At 55.5% G+C, this 23,384-nt stretch overlaps 1 protein-coding gene across 3 annotated transcripts in view; it reads left to right on the top strand.

Moving 5' to 3' along the window:
• Window positions 1-23,384, top strand: part of PTPRU (protein tyrosine phosphatase receptor type U) — a 249,745-nt gene that overhangs the window by 104,160 nt on the left and 122,201 nt on the right. For all 3 annotated transcript variants that reach the window (XM_067530833.1, XM_067530832.1, XM_067530831.1), the window contains exons 3-7: window positions 13,826-14,097; window positions 15,081-15,162; window positions 16,469-16,584; window positions 17,296-17,470; window positions 21,624-21,917. In XM_067530833.1, coding sequence (XP_067386934.1) covers window positions 13,826-14,097; window positions 15,081-15,162; window positions 16,469-16,584; window positions 17,296-17,470; window positions 21,624-21,917 — 939 coding nt within the window. The remainder of the gene's footprint in view (window positions 1-13,825; window positions 14,098-15,080; window positions 15,163-16,468; window positions 16,585-17,295; window positions 17,471-21,623; window positions 21,918-23,384) is intronic.

Raw genomic sequence — 23,384 nt, 5'->3', positions numbered from 1 at the left:
CGTGGAAGTCATGGAGCCTGTGACTTTCCACGACCTCCATGGCTTCCGCAGCTGCAGCGGCTGGTGCAGTTGACCTCAGGGCCGCCCAAGTGCTGACCGCTACTGGGGCAGCCCCGGGAGCAGCTGCAATTTAGTCAGGGGGTATTTACAGTAAAAGTCATGGACCGGTCATGGGCCGTGAATTTTTGTTTATTACCCGTGACCTGTCCATGACTTTTACTATGCAAATAATAATACATCTGCTCCATATTAAGTGACAGGACAACTTCAGCATTGAGGCTAGTCATAACTGAACCAAGCAACTGCTTCCCTCGGTCCTGGTCTGGGTTTGATGGCTTTCTTGGTATGGACATATTAGGTTGGAAGACCAGCCACTTACGAAGTGCTTTTACCAAGGAGTGACGCTACATGCTGGCAATCATGTGGGCACCTAATGCTTCAGTAGCGTGATAAGATTGTCAGTGACCGAAATGAACTGACTCTCCGCTTGGCTCACCTGAAGGACCTCGCTAGAGAGAGATCTGGGTGGCACTCAGTCTGCAAGGAGGCCGTGTCCTTTCGGGGTTGGCCTTGAGGACGATGGAAATGTGTGGCACATTATTGTGGAGTGTTGTTATCGTCTCATATAAAAGGGCTGTGTTAAGGTGAAGATCAGGTTGAGAGAATGTATCCATGATGTAAGGATAAAGGACATGACAAGGATGTTGTAATTATCCCCAAACCCGTTACAAACCCAGGAAATTCAGAGTTGCCGTTATACTAATAAACTTTTTAATTTTAATTTTAAGATAAGAAATGCATCGTTAAGGCATCCAAACAACTTTACATCTGCCCTGTAGTAACACCCTGCAATAACCATCGCATTAGAATTACAGCATTTCAGTGTTTGTGTTCCCAGATTAGATTACACTGCGTTTTAAAGACATATTCCACTTGTAAAATGTTTTATACACCTCATGCCATTACTCCAAGTGAGCCCTTCGTGCCAGGCGCTGTACAGATCAGAGAAATGTGGGGCTGGGATGGAAGGGACCTCAAGAAGGCATCAAGTCCAGCCCCCGTGCCAAGGCAGGACCAAGTAAACCTAGGCCATTCCTGAAACGTGTTTGTCCAACCTGTTCTTAAAAACCTCCTGTGATGGAGATTCCACAACCTCCCTTGGAAGCCTGTTCCAGAGCTTAGCTACCCTTCTAGTTAGAAAGTGTTTTCCTAATATCTACCCTCAATTTCCCTTGCTGCAGATTAAGCCCATTACTTCTTGTGCTACCTTCAGTGGACATGGAGAACAATTGATCACTGGGAGAAAGGATAGAGATTAAGTAACTTGCCTGAGGTCACACAGGGAAGTCTGTGGCAGATCCTGAGTCCCATCTGACCACAAGCCAACACTGTACTGCTTAGATTTGTAAGTGTGTTAGAGCTGCTGTAGTGTGTCCAGCCATTAGAGCTGAATTTGTAGCGTTGTGTTTTTATGAGGGTAGCCATGCTCTGGGCTCCCTTTCTCTAGATTTGGGGATACCATCTACCCAGGGTCCAGAATCTTCAGAGGAGCTCCCCTCCCGTATTCCCCTAAATACAGGGCTAGATTTTCAAAAGACACTGGGTGCTGAGCGTGTGTAGAAAATCCAGCCCCCAGTGTCCTGATGAGAATTGCTGGGGGTCGAGAAAAACGTGGCTCTGAGCTCGTCTGAGAATTTGGCCAAGTCCGTGTCACCCGCAGGGATCTCGCAGCGCTCTGCACCGTGGGAGCTGTGCTCCTAGCATTGCTGGTGTTGCTCCCACGAGGTAGCAGTGCTGCGCCGGGGCCAAGCCCAACTCGCCTTGTGTGTGAAGTGTTACTCACCCATTCTCTCCAGGCGCGGTGCACGTGGTTCGGGTTCCCGCTGACGAATCCTCCCTCCCAGCTAGCGGTAACCTATATTGCGAATAATCATCACTACTCCCCCAGTGGGGGAAGGCGGCTTTCAAATAGCATCGTTCAAGCCTAATGGATGCCTGTTGGGGGAAGCAGCTGTGCAAAGGCTCAGCTTCCCTGTCTGTGCGCGTGGAGTGCTGATAATAGGCAGCTGAGGAGGGTGTGGGCACAAAGCGCCGTGCCAGCCGGGCAGTGGGTTAGCCGACAGCTTTGCATGAACACACGTAGCCTGGTGCAGTCAGAGACTGCAGAGACTTCTCTTAGCTTCCTCGTCCCCCTGCCTCCCGTTACCTAAGTATCTTGGCATCTCATCATCTGCCATGTATTTATCCTCACGACACCCTGGGGAGCTAGGGAAGTAATATCCCCATTATATCGCTGGGGAGCTGGGGCCCAGAGAGGCTAAGTGACTTGCCCAAGGTCACCCTGGGAGTCTGTAGCAGCACAGAGACTTGGAGCCTGGTCTCTGAGAGCTAAAGGAGGCACCCTAACCACTGGACCATCCTTCCTGTCCTTGTCACGGGAGCCCCATTCTGTCACCCATCCTGGATTCCCCTCCCTTCTCGGTAGGAAGCCCCACCTCCCGTGCCCCTCAGGAGTGCCGGGGGAAGGACAGGCCCCTACCTCTGTCCCAGTGGTGTCTGTGCCACCAGCTGGCTGGGGAGAAGAACGTGTTTCTGCTTCAGTGCGGCACCCCATGGAATTCACCAGGCTTTGGGTTTTGTTCCAAACCGGATCCCCTGCCGGTGTAAATCAGTGCAGCCACATTGACTTAAATGGAGCCACGCTGCTTTACGCCAGCTTGGGATTTGGCCCGCAGAGCTCGGCACACGTCCGCAAGCCGGGGCCAATCTGCAGCTGAGCTGAATTCATGTCACCATGACATCGGTTGCCCCTGGCTATTTGGTGTGACCTCCTGAAAGGTGAACCGGGTGGGGTGGGGACACAAAGGGAATTGCACCTAGACCCTAAGGGGTAAATCTTATCCGGGTAGGAGACAGAGCCTTCTCCGGGGCCCGATCTGAGCTTTCCCAGGAACTCATCCCCCACCTCCCCGAATTGCGAGGCACCCTTCTCCGCCCCGCCCTTGCGCCCCTAATCGCAGAACGCGGTCTGCACAGCGGGCCTTCCAGTAACGATGTTTCCCCCTCGCCCCCCGAAGAGAGGATGAACCACCAGTGCCAGCCGTCAGTAACATCACTGAGTGCCCCCGTGGCCGGTGCTCAGGTACGCTGGTGATGAGGGCGGGACGAGAACCTGATCAGCGTAAATTGGAGTTCGAGATGGATAAGCCCCGGCCAACCCGGTGCTGGTCCCTACACTGCCTTCTCCAGAGGAGCCCAGCCAAATAGCGCCCAGCTCCTTCACATGCCTGTTGCCTGCCCGCTTCCCCCCACCGCGGCCGTGATGTCCCTTCTCTGCGTTCTCTCCGGCACTTCTTTCTCTGGCTTTTGGGGGAGGCAGGAGGCCTTCCTTTGTTCACGAGCCCCTGGCAGATTGGATGGGGAGAGCAATTGCTCTCTTAAGACAGCCCTTGGCTGCGGTTCACATACTCTCAGCGCCCTGTCCTTTCCTGGCCCAAATGGAGCCAATCTTATCAGTGCAGGAATAATTTCGCTGGGGGGGGGGGAGGGAGAGGAGAAAGAAAACTCTGAATTAGCTTTGCCTCCGTCGGTGAAACACAGCCAGACTTGACACCAGTCACTTACACCGTCCTCTCCCCAGGTCAGCCTAGAAACCTGAACGAGGATGTTGGGTCCAGAAAGGGGGTTTCATTAATAAAAGGAGGTGGGGGGACACACAAGAAAACCCTCCTGACACTGGGATGGGCTTGCTGAAAGGGAATGTGGTCCAATGGATGGGGTGACTTCACCTTAGGAGACCTTCATTCTTCTCCCAGCTGTTGTGCTGGCACATTGGTTAAATCATTGCCCTGCTCTGTGCCTCAGTTTCCCCATTCCTCAAACAGGGGTAAATGAGGTCTCCCTCTGGTCCTTGGAGAATGAGCACCGCCGGAGGGGTACAGGGTGGTTCACAGTGGGCCAGCTCCTCCCCTGGTGTACATTGGTGCAGTTGTGTTGTGTTGCTGTGCTGTTTTGCCCCAGCCAAGGATCTGGCCCAGTGTGTGTTTAGCAATGAGCGATGTTGCCCTTTAGTGACAGCACCCCCAGGGGACGAGGGACCTGCTGCTGCTGCTGCTGCTGGATTGATCAGCTCCCTCTTAGCCCAACAGCTTGGAGGCATGTAGTGATGGGGGGGCTGATGGTGTGTGTGTGTGTGTGTGTGTGTGTGTGAGAGAGAGAGAGAGAGAGAGATTTGTCCGCCCTTTGTACCTGTTTTCAGCAGACCTGGGCTCAGCACAGTGCAGCAAAGTCCCTAAAGGCAACTCTGCCCTCTGCGGGCAGCTTCCATTCTCCCGGAAAAATTTGTTCTTTTCCCCCCCTTTGGCAAAGGGGCAAACCCACCGTTTCCTGTCCCTCCGCCCCCCCGACTCTCCCCCATCTCTGCACTCTTTGGCCAAGGGCCAGGATTTTTTTCACACGTCTGCAGGCAGCTGATGAAATCACAGAGAAAAGTGGCTGCATATTAATCTAACTGGAAAGCAAAAAAAACCCCTGCAGCTGTGAAAAGTGCTCTCATAACAGGTCCACGGGCTCTCATAGCGGTACACTCCAAACTGCAGCAAGGCTAGAACCCAGACCCCTGCTAACTGAGCTAAAAAAGACTCTCCCTTTGCTGCTCGCTGTATGGGGTCTATGACACACCCTTGAGTAGTTCTGATTTCATCCACTAGAGAGCAGTGGTGCACACATGCACTAGCCCTTTTATTACACTATTGTCATTTCCTACAAGCCTGAGTTGCCGAGGGAGAGTTCTTGGAAGAGAATAACGTGGATTAATTTAAATTAAATAGTGGGAAAAGCTATTAATAATTAAAGGCCCGCTGTCAAGAAAACAATGGTGGATTTAAATAAATGACTTGGCTTGGTTACTGACAGCATCCGGCGTTATTAAAAAGGAAAGAACATTAACAATCTCGTTTTCGTTTCACTGTGTCCTCGGCCTTGGCCGCGTGAGGTTCCAGGCGATCAGATCCGAGATTCAGATGCAGAAAACTAACCACGGAGACACTCCTTCCTGTGCCTGGCTGTATCACTCTCCGGCTGCTGCCCCTGGCTTTCGCGGGAGTGTGATGGCTACTGATGGTCGGGGGGTTAAGGCAGGGGCCGGGACCAGTGGGTTCTATTCCTAGTTGGGGGGCGTAGCTCTGGGGGTTAGGGCAGAGGGGGCTGGAAATCAAAACTCCTTAGGCCTGTGCCTGGCTGTGTGAGCTGAGTGTAGTTTAGGGGACGGATCAGGGAGACTGCCTGCCAGGACGCCTGGGTTTTATTCCTAACGCAGGGGTGGGGTTTATGGACTGGAGGAGGCTGGGGATCAAGCTCCTTCGTTCTGGCCCAGATCCACAAAGGCACTTCGGTGCCTACCCCCCGGCTTAGGTGCAGCTGCTCTCTGCAAAACCCCTGCTCGGCTGCTGTCTAACCCCGGAGGTTCCTAAACGTATTCGGCGCCTGAATTATTGCTGTAAATGTCCTGGCCGCCGAGTTTCTGTCACTGGACGTGGGCACTGCTGCCCTCCCTCCAGGCGTCTGGACGCCTATCTCCCGCCTAAGTCCCGGTGTCATCCACGAAGCGAGGTGCTTCTCCCCGTTTGGTGTGCAGGGAACTGCGGGACCGAGCGCAGCCTTTGCGGAGCCCGTTGTTCCAGTGATTTGCTAAGTACCGAACAGTTAGTCATCACCACGCCTAGCATCGCAGCCCTTATCTCCTGCGGTGCTGGCCTCTCTTCCCGGCTACGTGAGCTCAGTGTAGGCAGGGACAGAGCAGAGGGGCTGGGGCCAGGACTCCTGGGATCTGCTGGTAGCTCTTCCACTGACTCACTTGGTGACCTTGGGCAAGTCCCTTCTCTGCGCCCGTGACTGGGATATGGGGATAACGTCGCATCCCGGGAGCAGGGGGTGTGTGCGGGGCGGAGGGTTATTATTTAGTTTGTGAAGGGCTGTGAGAGCGGTGGAGGGACGCAAGGCGCCGTGCCTGGTGAGCATTATTTGGCAGCTGAGCGGGCATCCCGCAGAGCCCAGGAGCTGAGATGCCGGCGTTCGTTAAGCAAACGGCCTCCCAACAGTCTCCCTGCGGAACTGCCAGCTGAGCACGGTTTAAAATCAGCGACGACTGTGTGCTCAATGATACGAGGCGCTGGAAATGGAAATTAAATGGTTCAAATCCAGACGGGGATGGCGGTATCCACGCAGCCCAAGCAGTAAAGGAAAACAGCCTGCAAGTCTCTGGTGAAATGTAAGCAATTACCAGGGCCAGTTCTAGTGGGATCCTCGAGGAAGCATTAAGGCCCATGCAGCAGGGGGAGGAGGAGGATGCTGGGCTCCCGGATGGCTTCATCCCAGCTTCCTCAGGTCTGGGGCCGCTGGAGCTGGCGTTTAGCCCCAGCTCTGCGTTGCTGGCAGCTTTGCAGGATTTTCTAGTGGGGTGATGGGGTGCGGGTGTGTGTCAGCCTCTCCTGGAAGCAAAGGGTATGAACCTCTGAAGATCCCAGGCAAATCTCTTTATCCACCGGGCAAGGCCATGCTGTACGTCCCCTGACTTCTTTGAAGAGCCAGAGCCAGACCTGAGCCCTCCCCGGTCCGCAGAGGAGCTGGGGTTCCAGCTTCCTCCCCCGATGTTGCTATTTCACTTTCAGTTGCTGGCAGGTTTGGTGAGCAACCCCCCCCCCCCACTTCTCCCCCCCCCCACGGGTCTCGTCCACCCCCTTCCATGATACAAAATCTTTCTGTGACCTCCTGACGAGCAACCCCCCTCCCCCCCGCTGGCTCTCAAGCCCTCCAACACCGTCACATGCCCACCCAGAAGAGTCCCCCCTTTCCAGCTGTCTGACCCCCCCACAGCACCCTGCTCCCCCCTCGCAGCTGCCTTTTTCTTTCAACCCACACCCGCCCGCTCCTTCCTCCGGCGCAGACCCCTCCAGCAATGATCCTGGCCGGACTTTGCCCCCCCTCCCAGCTGCAGCCCCTAGCCGGCCGGGGAGCCAGCCAGGGAGTGACAGGGGCAGCACGGCCCCTGGGGACAGGATCTGTAGACTCTGCACGGTGGCCATGCATGCCAGCCTCCTGCAGGCATCCCCGCCGTCTCAAGGTGCTCCAATCCCCTTCAACCCCTTCGCCCTCAGCACAGGAGCCCCTGCAGCACGAGGGAGCCCCGGGGCTGGGAGGCTGAGGACAGGCGAGAGCCCGATGGGGAGCGCGCCAGTCACAGGCCGTGCACCACTGGCCTTCAGTCCTGTTGACTGTGTGGCACGAACAATGGACAGCTGATTTCCTGGTGTTGGGGGCCTGAAGCTCCAACCGGGGCCAGGGCTCAGGGGTGCTGACAGCAGCCCCCAGCCCCTTTCCCTGGCATTGGCTGATCTGTGCTGCAGGTTGCAATTCGCCAGTGGTGGGGAGAGGAGCTGGGGTCTGGTGGGGGACTCTCCAGCACCACCAGGGGAAGGCCGTTTGCACTGTCTTCCGTTCATTTCCTGGCCGAGTTTTTGAGCGAGTGCCCCGTCACACTGCCTGCAGGGCAGGCTGGTAGGAAGCAGGGCAGACACCCCAAACCGGTTGTGAGCTCTCTACTCAGATTTCACTCACCAAGGGCGCGTCTACACTACAAAATGAAGGCGACCTAATTTATGTCGGCGTACAGCCGCCCCGGTAATTACATCGCTGGGGCGTGTCTCTGCTTGGTTCCGTGTGTCGGTGGCGTGTGTCCTCACCAGGAGTGCTTGTGTCGATTGTGTGGTGTGGGGCATTGTGGGTCGGCTTCCGAAAGCCAGCAACAGTTGACGTAAGCCACGCGGAGTCTGTGCCGACGCTTCGTCGACCTAACTGCATCAACCTGGACTCCACGCCTCTTGTGGAGATGGCGTTATTTGAGTGGGTGGAGCGGGTGAGTCACAGCGAAATGTTAGTGTAGATGCTTGTACGGAGTTAGGTGGCCGTAAGCTGCCTTGCGTCAACCTAACTGTAGTGTAGACCAGGCCCAAGTATCAAGTGTGAACACCTCAGGCACCATCACGGCCTTAACTTGGAGTCACAGCCAGTCCCCTTGGGTGCTCTGGTCTGTCTTCCCAGCCAGGCAACCTGCCTTTGTGATAGATGGTCCCTTACACCAAAATCACAACCACATTCGGGTAACTCACAGTCCCAAAGGACCAGTCACTTACCCCAGGTCAATCGCACCTCAGAATTCACACCATCGACAAGGATTGTAGCCAATCCTGTAATGAACTAACTACAGATTTGTAAACTGAGGAAAGAAATGCGAGTTTACAAGATGAAAGCCGGTAAACACACACACACACACACACATGAGTTACAGTCTGGCTTTAAAAGGTAATAGAAGCATCTATAATTAGCAGCTTTCTCTGTCCTTTAGGGCTAACCCAAGCTTAACGTCTGAGGGTCTGTTGCTTATGTTTACAAGTCTTTGCCCCTCAGAGTTCAGACAGGCTAGAGATAAAAAGTTCCTTCTGGCCAGGCATTTCTATTCCCTTCCTCCAGAGTTCAACTGTTTGTTCTCTGATGTCCTGCAATGGCATGGCTGATAGCTGTAGACCTTATGCTGGGCAGCAGATGACAGCTTTGGTGATAAACTGGTATTTCACACCGAGTAATGCCTCTCTCCTGCCTGTGGGGTTTTCCAGTTTCACAGCAAACGCTTTTACAGTTACAGAGCAAAGACTTAAAGGCCGGATACGGATAGGACAAGAGAGGTTCATGCAGGCAGCAATTGACATAAAGTCCAAACCCTGAGCACCTCTCTGTAAAGCTAATCCTATTTTAACAATGCCAACACACAGGTGACCCAGCTTGTTTCCAGCTGTGCATTTGGCAGTGTTCAGTGAGGCCTAGGGGCCTGGGCATGAGCTGGCTCTTGCTCTGCCAGTGTCACACCCTCCATGAGGCTGTGGTGGGTGGGAACGGAAGTAGGAAACCGGGACACACTGAGGGCAAGGCCCAGATTCGCAAGGAAATTTGGGCACCTGCCACAGAAATCAGTGGGCGTTAGGGGCCTAATTCTCTCACGATCTGAGCCCAAGTTACTGTCCCCGTGATCACACCGGTGTGCCAGTGGTAGAGCTGGGAATAGAGCCCGAGCCCTCTGCTCTCACCACTAGACCGCACTGCCTTTGGGGCTCATTAGGGGTCAAGAATAGACCCCTCACCTCTGGGATGGGTGACGCACCCCAACTCTGGCCCCAAGCCAAGGAGGCTGGCTCCTGGTTCCTGTCGGGCTGGGCTCGTAGAGCTCGTTTTCCTAACACCAAATGTGTGAAAGTTGTCTGTCCTGGCAGATTGTTGGGTCTGGACTCTGCTTGGGAAGCGGGAGGCGTGAACAAGGGGGCGGAGGGGAAAAGCATCCAGTGGAATATAGGGTTGAAAGCAGCAGGTGGGAGGGGAGAGGAAAATGCTAAGGAAAAAATCAGTCTATGTCCAGCATATGGGATCCTGACTTGCGGCAGCCTACGTCACGGGGACGCTCGTGTTCCTAACACCCAGCACAGCACAGCCTGCTCTCAGCTGGAAATACACGGGAAAACCGGGGGCCAGGTCCTCAGCAGGCGTCAATCGCGGAGCTTACACCCGTTTGCACCGGCTGAGGATCAGGAGCTTAGATCAGTGGTTCTCAGCTTTCCCATCCTGGGGACTCTTCACTCCCGAGACCCCAATCACCCGCTGGGACCTCTCCCAGTTCGCTGTGTGGGAGCCAGGCTAAGCTGGCCGTGGCCGCCTGACTCATGTATGTGACCCTGTGGTTTAGATCCCGGGAAGAGAGGACTCAGCCGCCCCATCCAAGAATCCACCAGACCCTCAAATTCTTTGAACCTCGCCCCCCGGCCCTTACCTAACCCACCCCAGTGCCCAAAGATCCTGTGGGGGGCAGGAGCTTCACAGACTTGGCTTGTTGACAGGACCCGGCCATCACCCACCTGGGTGATTCCCAGCTTCCTGTCACTTGTGCGAGTTCAGCCAAAGTTCAGGGCCAGCGATGCCGTGTCAGGAAGCCAGGCTGCTGTGTCTGGGAAGGCGCTGCTTCCGCAGATGTTGTGTGGGATGCCCCCTCCCACCGCTCCACCCTGGCGCTGCAGCTGCCCTGCCATTCCAGCAGCCGCAGAGCCTCTCTCAGGGCCGATCCGCGCTACAGAGTTTTGTCGCCCGGTCAGCTTTTGGCGACAAAAGAGAGGTGGTGCGCACGCTGCAGGGCTCCCCCGCCGACAAAACTCCCCTGCTTTGGCGACCAAATAAAAGCACCTCGCCGAGCGGCATAGAGCTTTGCGACAAACAGTCAGTGTAGACGCTGTGTGCTGTCCCTGGGCTCCAGGAGCTGTCCCACAGTGTGCACCGTGATCGCTCTGCTCCCTGTTCTGAACTCTGCTGTGCTGCCCTGCACTCCAGCTGCACTGTTGCTTCTGGCTGCTGTCTGAACTTAAAGAGAGCGCGCACACATTCACTGTCCCCCAACACACACACTCCCTCTCACACACACACACGCTCTCCCCACCCCCCGCTCACACACGTCTGTGGGATTCTGGGGTGTGTTCAGCAGTGTGGGTTTGGCTGCCAGGCAGCTGAGAAGCGGCTGTCAGTCTAGTAGGAGGCCCCTGGAACGGTGGAATTCGGAAACCTTCATCCGGTGACGCTGGGCCTGCCCCATGAGCCCCTGCAAACCCTTCCCAGAGCACCCTGCGCTCGCTGCCCACAATGCACTGCTCCCTGTGTCGATGCAGGAGCTGGTGGTGTGAATGCCCTCCACCGACCCCAGGAGCGCAGCGAGGACACGCTCCGGCGGGTTAATGACAGCGGTGGCTGGACGCCGGCATGACTTGTGTCGACAGAACTCTGTAGTGCGGAGAAGGCCTTAGACTGCCACCCACGCACGGCTGTGCTGCAGAGTGTGCCTGGTAGGCGGGCAGCCTAACCAAAGTGCCGCATTCTGTGCTGTGCTTCTCAGGGGAGGCAGGGTCTGGGGCATGAGGGGTTTCCAGGTTTTGGTCTGCCCCATGGGCTGGGACGGTCCCTGGGGCGTATCGGAGCAGTTCCAAGGCCTGCTTTAGCTTCACCTGGCTCCCTACAGCTGCTCCGCTGGAGTGTGGATAGGCTAGGACGGATTAGCTGTCGGTAACGGGCAATTTCACTGGACACGCACAAGCCCAGGAGCAATATTTCCATCGCTGTGAAGCAAAATTTAGAGAGAGGCAAAGTAAGAAAAATGCCACTTCGGAACCTATTAGAGCTTGATTTAAGGATATTTACTTGGTATGTTTTGCCAATTTGTGTTTGAACGACGATAAAGCTGTAAGTTTTTGAACCTCAGCATCTATGGTCATTGAATAATTGTCCCCCCCCCTCCCATTTCTTGCAACTGTGAAAATTTTAATGGCTAAAATTGTGGGGGGAGGCTGGGAAGAAATGCTTACAGATAAACATCCATGTTCCTTGTTGAAATTATTAAAAAAAGAGAGAGAGAGAGAGAAAATTGAATTCTGGCCATGCCCCATCCTGCCCTGACACACCCCGCGTGCCCTCTGCCAGGGTCTGTGAAGGGGGACGGCATCTAGCCGCCTTACACTGCCCCGGTGCTAGGAGTGTTTCCCTGGAGGGGTGTGTGGGGGGGGGGGGGAGTGTTCTGGATCCTTTATAGCCAACAAAGTAGCGTAAAAGGGCTGGAATTGAGCCTAACCTATAAATCCAGGCCTCCAGAATTGCAGCGCTAACACGTTAACCCTTTATTGTGTCTAGTTCTGAATGTGAATTACTTGTATTGCCACAGTGGCAGGAACCCTAGTCATGGACCAAGACTTCATTGCGCTACAACAGAAACACAGAAAAAGTCAGTCCCTGCCCCAGGGACAACAGATGGGTGCAGATAGGCGAGGGAGTACCAGGAAACAATGAGACAGCATTGGTCACTGTGACCCAGGGAGCAGTGAGGACACGGCAGCAGGGGCAGTGGCATGGGCTGACTCCATCCCGCTGCCCGGGGTCCTGGGTACGGACTCGAGCGGGAAGTCTGTGCTGCCACGGCTTCGCTGCTGTTCTCACTCAAGCTCGCTAGATCAAAGCTAGCCTGAGTATGGCCACCCATGCTGCAGTCACACCTCCCATTGCAGTGTAGACAGACCCCATGTCTGGGGGGGGCAGCTCTTGCACTGGGCTTTGCCTTCCCCTCCCTGGCCTCTCTGCACCTGGCTTTGTGGGGTGGGGTGGTACCACTCAATGCTCCCTTGCCGGCAGGGCCTGAGGTTGGAGATGGAGCATCTGCAGGAGGGAGATGGTTCCCGCAGGTCCTGCGTGCTTCCTGTCTTTGTGTGTCCACCTGGTGCTCTTCTTAATCGTCTCCTTGACGTAGGAGGGGCAGGCTTTTTCCATTTCTCCCTGCAGGCTGAGCGGCGCGGGGTGATGTGGCGACTGGGAAGGGGAACAAGGAGCTAACTTAATAGGTTTTCTGCCCCAGCTAATAACTCATCAAAACATCAGTCATTGCCCGAGCAGCTTTCCCGGGGCAAGCTTCTGCTTGTTAAGCCTGGGAGATGACAGAGAGCTTGATAGCGGTGATTTGCCAGGAGGAGCCCGTTTAGCCAAAGGAAACACATCAGTCACATAAGAGGAGAGGGCTGCAAAAATAGCACTTACCTGCACTGCTCCTGGCTTGTGATAGCTCATTCTTCAGCTCCTCTCCCAGTTCAGGGCCCAGTTCACCATTGCCTTGTACCTTGTGTAGCCAGCTCATCCCTCTGCACTGGTATAAGAGGCAGGAGGTGCCCAGCTGAGCTCTGGGTCAGATGTACTTCCCTCTCGTTGGGAGTGAAGCCAAGTTCGTGTCACCGATCGCCTCGCAGCGAAGCTGGTCCAAAAATGCAATCTATTGTCCGCTTGACATTTGGAATGCAATGAAATCTTTGTCATCATGTCTGACATCTTTTCACCCAGTAGTTCAGTTTTTCTGATGGAAAACCTGACTTTCTGGCCCTTTGGCCGACTTTTTGGCCCTTTGGAAACAGAAGCATTTTTTGGTGTCTCTTTGGAAACACTGGGAGTGAAAAATTTAGTTTTGGTTAAAAAAAAAACAAACAATTTTTTTTTGTCTAATAAAATGTTTTTGATGAGGGGGGAAAAAAGGTGGCCAGCTCTACCCTCTCAGTCCTGACACCTAGCTCTTACACAGAGCGGGTTGTCTGTTGCTGTCAAAGCTCTTTACAATAGAGTGAGTAACACTGTCTCCACTGGGAAAGCTAAGGGTGTCTCTACACTTAAAATGCCACAGTGGCCCAGCTGCAGCTGTAGCACTTCCGTGTAGATGCGACCTATGTCGACGAAGAGCCTGTCGGGCCTAGGAAGGGATGGAGAGATTGACGGGCAGGAGAATGAGACGCTGGCAGAAGTAGCTTTGAAGGAGAAGCGAGAGGGTGCTTGGGAACTGGCGTAAGGGGGGAGGATGGAAGAAGAAAGAAAGAGTTGATCTCCAGATTTGCAGTCCCCCGCTAAGTGGGCCAGGCCAAGCGATAGCGTCACAGTGAGAACGCTCAGTGCCCCGCGCTACCAGATTTGGCTCCTAAGGTAGGCAGAGGCAATGAATTGGATGGGCGTTGCTGGCTGGCTTGGGAAGTTTTGTGCAGCTGAGTCTGGGTAATGGATGGAGCGGTCCAAGAGGAGGGTCGGGGATTCAGCACGGGGAGGGCACACACTGGCCACGTGGCTAGACTACGGCAGAAGTGGTCAGGGTACAGATCGATCCCCTTGGCGACTGGGTGCCCCTGAGTCAATAAACCTTCCTCATTCTCCTGCCCCTTCATGGCAGGTTCCTACCTGATGGTCAACTCCTCCCAGCACACGCCGGGGCAGAAGGCTCACATCCTCTTCCAGACGCTGAGTGAGAATGACACCCACTGCCTCCAGTTCAGCTACTTCATGTACAGCCGGGACGGCCACAGCCCCGGCTCCCTCAACGTCTACGTGAAGGTGAACGGGGGCCCGCTGGGCAGCATGGTGTGGAACGTGTCCGACTCCCACGGGCGCCAGTGGCACCTGGCGGAGCTGGCGGTCAGCATGTTCTGGCCCAACGAGTACCAGGTGAGTGGGAAACACCCCTCGCAGCGGGAGGCGGGGAGACGAGATGGCGGAGGCTGAAGGGTGACGTAAGCAGGCGGTGTCTGAGCGTTAGCGAGAGCTGGGCTGGACGGGCCCTGGAGGGGAGAGAGGGAGAGGCCTTTGAACTCGCCGCCATGCAGCTCTCCGGCAGTGACCAGGCCTGCAGCACCCCTGCTCTTGCAGGGCCCGATCCTGAGCCCTTGTATATCCCAGGGGCCTTGCTCCTGAAGAACCCTCACAGCCGCCTCATTCGTGACCCACAACCCCCCCCTCAATCCCCACCCACAGCTCCACTCTCTCTGCCAGCTCTGGGCTCCTGTCCCCCTCGCCCAGGTCTGCCGATGCCCCTCGCTCCCAGCCTGCGGCTCCTGTGCTGATGCCCAGCCAGCGGGTTGCGCCCTTTTCCTTTCCACTGCCAGCCTCCGGAGGCCCAGTCTGGAGAGGCCCTGCAGAGGTGTCTGTGCAAGTGGCCAGTTCCATGAAGGGGGACCTGGTGGGAGCTCTCTGTGCTCAGCACGTCTAGGCTGGATGTGCCAGGAGAGTGAGCCCCTCTGTATTTCGGCTCCTTGTCTTCCCATGGCAGCAGGTGCCCGGGAGTGGCAGGTGCGGGGAGGAGGCAGCGCCAATGGGATTAAAACAAACCATCATCTCGTTTCCTTTCGGTAACGGTTTGATCCAAACCAAGACGTGGAGCCAGGCTGCGGAATTCGAATCTGGCTCCAGACTCTCACTCCCAGGCAGAGTTCGGGGCCGTCGGCTGCAGGGATTTGGAGCAGCCTGTTGTTAAGATAAGGCCAGCCACACAGTTAAGATGCTGCCTCCCCCCGGAGCTCAGGCCCCACTGTGCTCATCTCCCGGCCCTTCCCCATGCCAGTGTCACCTGGCCTGTGCCCGGGGCAGTGGCGGCACCGCGGGTCACCTCAGCTTGCAGGTGAAGTGACAGGAGTGTGTCTGGTTGCCCCCAGGTCCTGTTCGAGGCGGTGATCTCTGGCGAGCGCAGAGGATACCTCGGCTTGGACGACATCTTGCTGTTGAATTATCCGTGCTGTAAGTATCACAGCACCTGGGCTGCAGCCTCCTTCCTGACAGGGGCCAGCGGCCCGGCCTGCCACGCTGTCCTCTGAGCTTCCACGCCGCCCATTTTGCATCCCTCTAATGAGCGACTCGGCGGGACTCATCTTAACTGGCTGCCACGCCACGAGCATTAACCACTTGTTGTCGGAGCAGGGCCACAGGGGGACGCTCCAGCCGCTGCCAAGGGGCAGGGGGGGCGAGATGTGGCAGGCTGGTGTTGTGAGGTTGGGGTCTCCCATCAGCCAGGAGGACAAGCTGAGGAAAGGCTGAATCTCTCTAGAAAAACCTCTTCATCGACATGACACAAACCCCAACGCTGCTCTTCCTCCTCCTGGAGAAACACAGGCTAAACGTCAGGTCTAATTGGCCCCATTGAAAAGGGACCGCTCCGGTGGGGGAGGGATGAGTAACGGGGGCTGGCTGCTGGGGAAGGGAGCGATCACCTTGCAGACAGGATGAGGCAATGGAGAGCAACGTGCACCTGGTGGCCCTGCAAAGCCAGACCCTTCCAGTGTGGGCCTGGGGGTAACCCCCTGCTTCTCCAGCCCCACAGCCTTCCCTGCAGGGAGAGAGAGCACAACAGGGACTCAGTGCTATCCAGTGGAAAACAGGTGGGATTTCAAGGCTACGGGATTGTACTGGCTTCCGTCAGAGGGGATCTCCTCCTGCTGTCTCTTCATGCCTATGGTGCCTCCCCTACAGCCCTTTTGGAGTGGGTGCACCATAGAATAGAGGCAGTGAGGATTTGCATATCCAGGCTGCAGACCATCAATCCAAAGAGTCCGGCAGCCAGCATCTGATAGTCATCAATACCTGATGCGACAGAGGAAGGTGAAAATCCCTCCCACAAAGCACCAGGCTAATTGGGCCATGTTGCAGCTATGGGAGAAAATTCCTTCCTGACCTGCTCCTGCCCCAAAGGAAATAAAGGCCTGAAGCATGAACATTGATTGCTCCTAACCTATCCAAATGCTGGAGGAGGGAGAGAGCCGCAGAGGTTGGGTTCTTTGATCTGGGCCTTTAGCTAATTAATATTGATCATGAAATGGCCCAGCTCCTGGTAAAGCCATTAACCCAGAGCAGGAAAGCAGCACGTCCTGTAGCCATGGCCCAGCTGCAGACCCTTAGCCTGGTCTGGCTTTGTGCCCCTGGGACCAGCACTTTGTTTCCTGGCTGTGTTGGGGAGCATGCCGGGGAGAGGGAAGGTATTAGCAGGCAGCTGCAGAGTAGCACGAGTGCCCGGATCCCTGTCTGATTATTTACCCCTCTGTTCTGGCAGCCAAAGCGCCTCATTTCTCCCGCCTGGGCGATGTGGAGGTGAACGCTGGGCAGAATGCCACCTTCCAGTGCGTGGCAGCTGGGAAGGCATTGGAGGCGGAGAGGTTCCTCTTGCAGGTAACTTGGGGGAGGGAGGGTTTTGGGGGCAGGGGGAGGGTGCGCTGCCAGCTTAGAGCCTTTCGCTGGCTCCACTGCACCCCGGGACTCCCCGAGACGGCGTTGGCCTGTTGCCCTGGGCCGAGGGCTGTGACGGGCTCGACACCGTGGGCCGGATCGTACTCGTGGGTCATTCTGGAGCACGGAGGTGGGGGAGGGGGCAGGGTGGCTGTTGGAAATGAACGGTGGGGGGTGGGGCACGTCCTTCCCCTCCCCCCATTAACCATGGCAGTCCCATCGGAAATTCCTTCCTGCTGGAGATCGAGAACCCAGAGTCCCAGCCCGCCACCCTCTCCCCGGCAAAGTGCCCTGTGGGGACTGGACCCCGGGCCGGAGGGGAGATGTGGGCTGTTACAGACTCAGGCCCCTGCTCACGCTCCTCGCCCTGCAACCCCCCCAGGTCCCGGGACATCGCGTTTGCGACACTACAGTGCCATTCCCAGCCGTTCCTTCGGGGGGCAGCGCGCTCTCACCGGGGCGATGCCCCGAGCTGCCCCACAGCGACCCCCGTGGCTGTGTAGGGCGTAGCCCTGAGAGGGCACTGGATGGCTTGGCAGACGAGGCTTTCCAGCGGGGAGAACCGGGGGGCCCTGTCAGGCCCAGAGGGGATCATCATTCCCCCCCCAACCCAGGCACGCCCCCCCCAGCATCCTCTCTCTCTCTGGCCGGCAGAGGCAGAACGGAGCGGTCACCCCCGCCGCCTCGGTGAAGCACATCAGCCATAGAAGGTTCCTGGCCACCTTCCAGCTGGACGAGGTCTCCAAGGGGGAGCAGGACCTTTACCGCTGCGTCACCCAGTCCGTGCGGGGCTCCGGCGTCTCCAACTTTGCCGAGCTGATCGTGAAAGGTGAGGGCGACGCTGGCTTACACTTGAGGAGGGGCCTTCAGTGGAGGAACTCAAAGCGTGTTACAAAGCTGGGCCGCTGTCCTCGTCCCTACTGGGCAGATGGGGAAACTGAGGCACAGGGTGGGGGGGGGGCGACTTGCTCCAAGGTTACACAGTGGCAGTGCCTGGAATCAAACCTAGCGACTTGGCTGCCATTTAAAGGCCAGACTGTGGCGCAGGAGACCTACGTTTGGTTCCCAGCTCTGCCACTGGTCTGCTGGGTGACCTTGGGCAAGTCACGTCCCTGCACCGTGCCTCAGTTTCCCCATCTGTAAAATGGGGCTAATGATACTGATCATGTAAAGTGCTGTGAGTCTACCGATAAGAGTGAGGTATTATTAATAACCCCTAGAGACGCTGAGCACCAGGACGTCATCAGCTCTTCCTTGTGTTAGAGAGTGGGGGCCTCCCCCACACCCCTCCCCGCAGCGGACCCTGGCTTGGTACGGCCATGCTCAGGGTCGATGAGTTGGGGAGGTTGGTAAAATGGTGGCTAGAGGGGAGGGAAGGCTGGGGGGAGTCCCAGAGGAGGTGAGAGGGAAAAGAACGGGGCTGAGGAGTCAGGGAAGTGTTTGAGAGCTGCCGAGGCAGGATGGGGTAGGGTAGCTGGCATGAGGAGGGGAAGCCCACTAGGGGGACCGGAGTGATGCAGGTGGAGCGACAGATGGGGCTGGTGGAAACACAGACCCAAACCCCATATAGCCCCCCCACCACACACACTCCCCAACGAGGCCGCACGGCCAGGGGGCAGCTCTTAGCCCAGTTGCTCTAACAGACCTTTCCGGCCTGGCCCATTGCCCAAACCTCCTGCTTATTTAGTGCCAGAGCATGCAACACTGGATAGGTCCCGCTGCCGCGCTCTGTCTGGAGGAGGGGGAGGGTGTGCGGGGCAGAGCTGAGCAGAACGGATCTGCTTGGATGGACAGGACCCGCCATAAGTGGCAGGCCGAGGGTGAGCTGCGTCTGCTTTGCTAATGTGCAGCCGCCTGCCTGGGGGAACGGGAGGCAGAGCTAGTTCCCCAGCTGGGAATGGGGGGATCTCTACCCGAGCCTGGGATTAGGCGTCAGGAAGATTAAGGAGCCTCTGCACAGTCCTCTCGTTTGTCCCTGTTTATGGGGAGCCAATGGTTTTAATGTTAATTTCCTTGTTAAAGGCTCATTGCAGTGGGAGGGGAAAAGCCATTTCCCTTTCTGCCCCACGCTTGTAAATCAGCCGAGTGCTTGCACATGGACAGAACGTGCCTGGGTGGTGGCTGCATCTCTGTGGGTGAATTGGGGAGCTGAGAGCTCTGGCACGGGATGGGCTGCGGGGTGCTGGGAGCGGGAACTGCAGCTCCACTTGGGAAGAGGTTTGAACAAGAGCCAGGAGCAGGGCCTCTGTCAGACCATGTGTACACAGGGCAAAATGTGTCAGGCAAACTAACCACCTTAACTAACATGACGCTAAACTCGACAGGGACAAGTCATGTGAAAAGGTATCCGTTGGTTATGGTGAACCCTACGTTCTGCTCCCCAGCTCAAGTTAACCGTGGCCACCTAATGTGTTTTTACACATTACTGGCCCCATCTACAATCAGGGCAAAATCCCGTCTGACATTGTGTTAGTGAACCCGTGTGATCTGTTTGCAGTGAGGATGTGGCCTGCCTGCTTCTCTCTGGGGTTCACCCCAGACTGCCTGGCGCACGTTCGGGCCAACACTCTCAAAGGTGGCACCTAACTTTGGGCACCTCCGTTTCCCAGGATCCAAGATGAGACCCCCAGGCCTGCGTTTTCAGAGGTGCTGAGCACCTGCAAATCCAGGGGAGTCAGTGGGACGGGGCACCTCTCCAAACCAAATCCAAGGCATCTCACTGGCAACTTCCCAGCGAGTTGAGTTTGGTCCATTGTGTTCTAACTGAACACTAATGCCCTTTGCTCAGAGCTTCTCATGGATACAGTGATGTAGCGCTTCAGACTGAAGGATCCTAACTTGCTGGAGCTCTATGAGCTCAGTGAAGTCTGTGGGAGCCTAGCCCTGATTTGACTAGGCACTGGAACACATTATATGCATCCCTTCTCTCCACCAACCATTGAAATGCATCTGCCTCTGGGGTGGAGCGCAGCAGCTGTTCAACAGTACACTTAAGTACTGTGCTGCATTGTGTATTGCCTTGTGCTGTAAGCTCAACATAAATCTAGGGGGATGTAAAGAGTTAGGAACATAGGAACTGCCAGACTGAATCAGGCCCCGGTGCGTCTAGCCCAGTGTCCTGTCTCCGACAGTGGCCAGCACCAGCTGCTTCAGAGGAAGGTACAAGAAACCCTGCACTAGGCTGCTGTGAGATAACCTGCTTCCGGAGAGAGTTTTTTTCCTGACCGCTAGTAGCAGAGATCAGCTTATGCCATTAAGCATGAGTTCTTAGCTATTTGTTAAATTTGTGTTATTATTAGGGGTCTACTTAAATCGTGGAGAAATCACACATTTTTTGCGAGTTGGTTGCGGCATAAATAGCAAAGTGTAACACAGCTGCGAAATTTGCTATTTATGCCACAACCAACCCACGAAATATGCGTGATTTTCCCTCAGCGTTTCTCAGACTCAAGGCCCTGACCCAAAAGGGGGTCACAAGCCTATTGGGGGGGGGGGGGGTCGCGGTATTGCCACCTGTACTTTTCCGCTGCTGCTGGTGGGGGCGCTGCCTGAAGCTGGGAGGTGGGAGACCAGCGGCTGCTACCTGGGCGCCCATCTCAGAAAGCCGTGCTGCTGCCAGCATCACAGAAGTGAGGGTAGCAAAAGCACACCGCTCTCCGCTCTGCCTTCAGAGCTGGGTGGCCAGAGACCATATTTCACAGTCCGGTAAATGAATTTGGTAGACCCTAATTATTATACCTGGATCTCCTTGCTAGCTGTATATGTGTCCAGTCCTTCTATAAATCCTGCCTCAATGTGAAGTAGTAGCAATAGGTTCCACAGGCTAACTCTGCCTTCCCTCCATACAGAGTGGGAGGAAGGAGTTTTCCTTAGCACAGTGGGACCTCACTAATTCACTCTGACTGGCTTTTGCAAGTCAGCGAATACACACAATTAAAAAGGAGCCAGAAGAATGCATTCTCCAAATGTACTGGGTTCATTTCTTTTGACGGTTGGGGTGAAGCGTTAATTATTGATGACAGAATTTCACAGCACCGTGGCAACTGCTTGGGAGCGTATTCGGTAAAAAAAACAAACAGTGAAGTTCTGGTCACATGAGACCTTGCTGCTGCCTGTGCGGGGTGAGTGTGTGTGTGTGTGTGAGAGAGAGAGAGAGAATGCTTTATTTTATTTTTAGGCGTGAATTCTAAAGAGTTCTGCTGTGTTCAGGACCAGGGGTGCTGGAACAATTTTTATAGGGGGGGTGCTGACGGTGGAAACCATGTATTTGGTGTTTGTTATTACTACTTCAAACCAGGGGGTGCAGGAGCACCCCCAGCACCGCTACTTCCAGCACCACACTACAGGACCGGATGCTTTCGGTTCCGGCTGTATAAATCCCCTGATCGCTCTTACGCCACTGCCACACACCAAAGCCTATGACATAATGGACTTGCCTAGGAGGAGAAATTTGCAAAGATCAGGATTGCTAGAAGTGGGCCCAGTTCTGCTCTTGTTTACCAAGGAGTGAATCCGGAGTGAAGGCGGAGAGAGGCTGCTCTTAGAACAGAATCTGAGCCGGCATCTTTAATGAGCCAGGGTCCTTTCCGATACATGGTGAAGAAGAAGCTCTGCATGTTAATCTGTGTTCCGGTAGATCCCCATTGTGCCTGAGTGCTGTACCCGCAGAGCGATAGGGGCTGCTTGGTCCAAAGAGCTTCCAGTTTGAATCGATGAGACAACCTGAGGGTGGGAGGAAAGGTTATTATTCCCTTGTTACAGGTAGGGAACTGAGGCACACAGCGGCTCAGTGGTTGCATCACGGACATAAGGAATTGGTGGTAGATCGGGGAACTGCATCTGGGTTTCCAGAGTCCTAGCCCAGTGCCTTAAACCACAAGCCCTGCCGTGTGGTTGATGGAAAGATGATGGCTGTCCAGGGCACAAGCCCCTGTGAAGCAGAAGGGGGATGTTCCATTCATCCCTCTTTTATCCTTTTCCAGAGCCCCCCACGCCGATTGCTCCCCCCCAGCTGCTCCGAGCGGGCTCCACCTACCTGATCATCCAGCTCAACACCAACTCCATCATCGGCGACGGCCCCATTGTGCGCAAAGAGATTGAGTACCGCATGACCTCGGGGCCCTGGTCGGAGGTCCACGCCGTCAACATGCAGACCTACAAGCTGTGGCACCTGGACCCTGACACGGAGTACGAGATCAGCGTGTTGCTCACTCGGCCGGGCGATGGAGGGACCGGCAAGCCGGGGCCGCCCCTCATAAGCAGGACCAAATGCGCAGGTAGGCACGCTTCTTCCCGCGGGAGGCCCCACGCTATTGGCTGGTCCTTGATTGACATGGGTATCCCTTGGGTGTAGGGTAATACCTGGGCTGGTGGTGGTCTCTTTGGTTGTTCCAATGCCCTGCTCAGGGGTCTGGAGGGGTTGTTCCCCAGGGCATTGTGGAGACCATTTTGCTTTTCCTGGTCCTCCAGTGAACTGCCATACCTGAACTGCCCCAGGTACCCCTAGCCGTTGGTATTTTGCGGCTTGTCTACACGGGTTATTACACTGGAATAATTATGCCAGGGTAGCTAAACTGCTATAGTTATACCAGGATAACTCCCTGTGCGGACAGTCTAATTCCGGTGTAAGCATGGCTTTTTTTCAGCTGAGTTTAAACTTCCTTCAAAGTGACATAAGCTAAGCTGGGAAAAGGCCCCTGTTATAGTGGAAGGAGAGAGTTATCTTCGTATCACCATAACTCACACCGTACCTTAGACCGGGATAACTTCCTGTGCAGACAAGCCCTTTGCTGGTCGCTGGACTTCCCGCCCCAGACGTTGCGTGGCATTAGTGAATGTGCATGTGGGGGGTGATGGGGCAGGTGGGGCCCTGCTTTTTACTTCACACAAAGCCTAGGAACAAGGATGTGGTCCAGTGATTGCAAGGGGAAATGGAAGAGCAGGACTCCTGGGTGCATTGCTAGCTCTAAGATGGCAGTGTGGTCTAGTAGTTAGAGCAGGAGACTGGGGGTTAGGACTCCTGTTCCCAGCTCCCAGGAAGGAGTGGGTCTAGTAGTTAGAGCCGGTCACTGGGCTGGGTGTGGTTCAGGACTCCTATCTCCTGGGTTCTTTTCGCAGTTCTACCACTGACTTACTCAGGGCCAGTCTACACTTGAGGGCTTGCCTGCACTGGTGCGTATGCTGGCAACACTTTTGTAGCTCAGGGGTGTGTAAAAACACCCCGCTGAGCGACGTGAGTTTTGCTGCCATAAGTGCAGGTGTAGGCAGCGCTATGTTGGCGGGAGAGCTCTTCGGCTCAGTAGCCGCCGCCCCTCATCAGGCGGTTTCATTGTGTCGGCGGGAGAGCTCTCTCCCCGCTTATGCCGGCAGAACTTAGGGCACTCAGAGGGGGTGTTTTTTTCACACCTCCTGAGCAACAAAAGTGTTGCCAGCATAAGTGCTAGTGTAGACAAGGCCCTAGTGACCTCAGGCAATCCCAATGTAACCTGCCTCTGTTTGTTAAAGCTGAGAAGCTGTTGAAAAGGGCGCTGAGTCTTTGGCAGGTTTCAAGGGTGAAGTATTCGCAGCTCTGGCTGTGGCGTTATCACTTTGCAATGAGGTACTAACGACCAACCCAGGCTGAAAGAAAATCAAAGAACCCCAAAGAAAACCCTCCTCCTGGAGCCAGCCTGGATTTACTGCTTAATACACTAACAGGGGCTGCCATAAACCGAGTCATTTTTGTTGCTTCAGCAACTGGGTAA

This window comes from Emydura macquarii, unplaced genomic scaffold, assembly GCF_026122565.2.
Source record: "Emydura macquarii macquarii isolate MOO-44397 ecotype Brisbane River unplaced genomic scaffold, CSIRO-AGI_Emac_v2 contig_3113, whole genome shotgun sequence".
Taxonomy (NCBI): Eukaryota; Metazoa; Chordata; order Testudines; family Chelidae; genus Emydura; species Emydura macquarii.
This window is presented reverse-complemented; position numbering and strand designations above follow the sequence as displayed.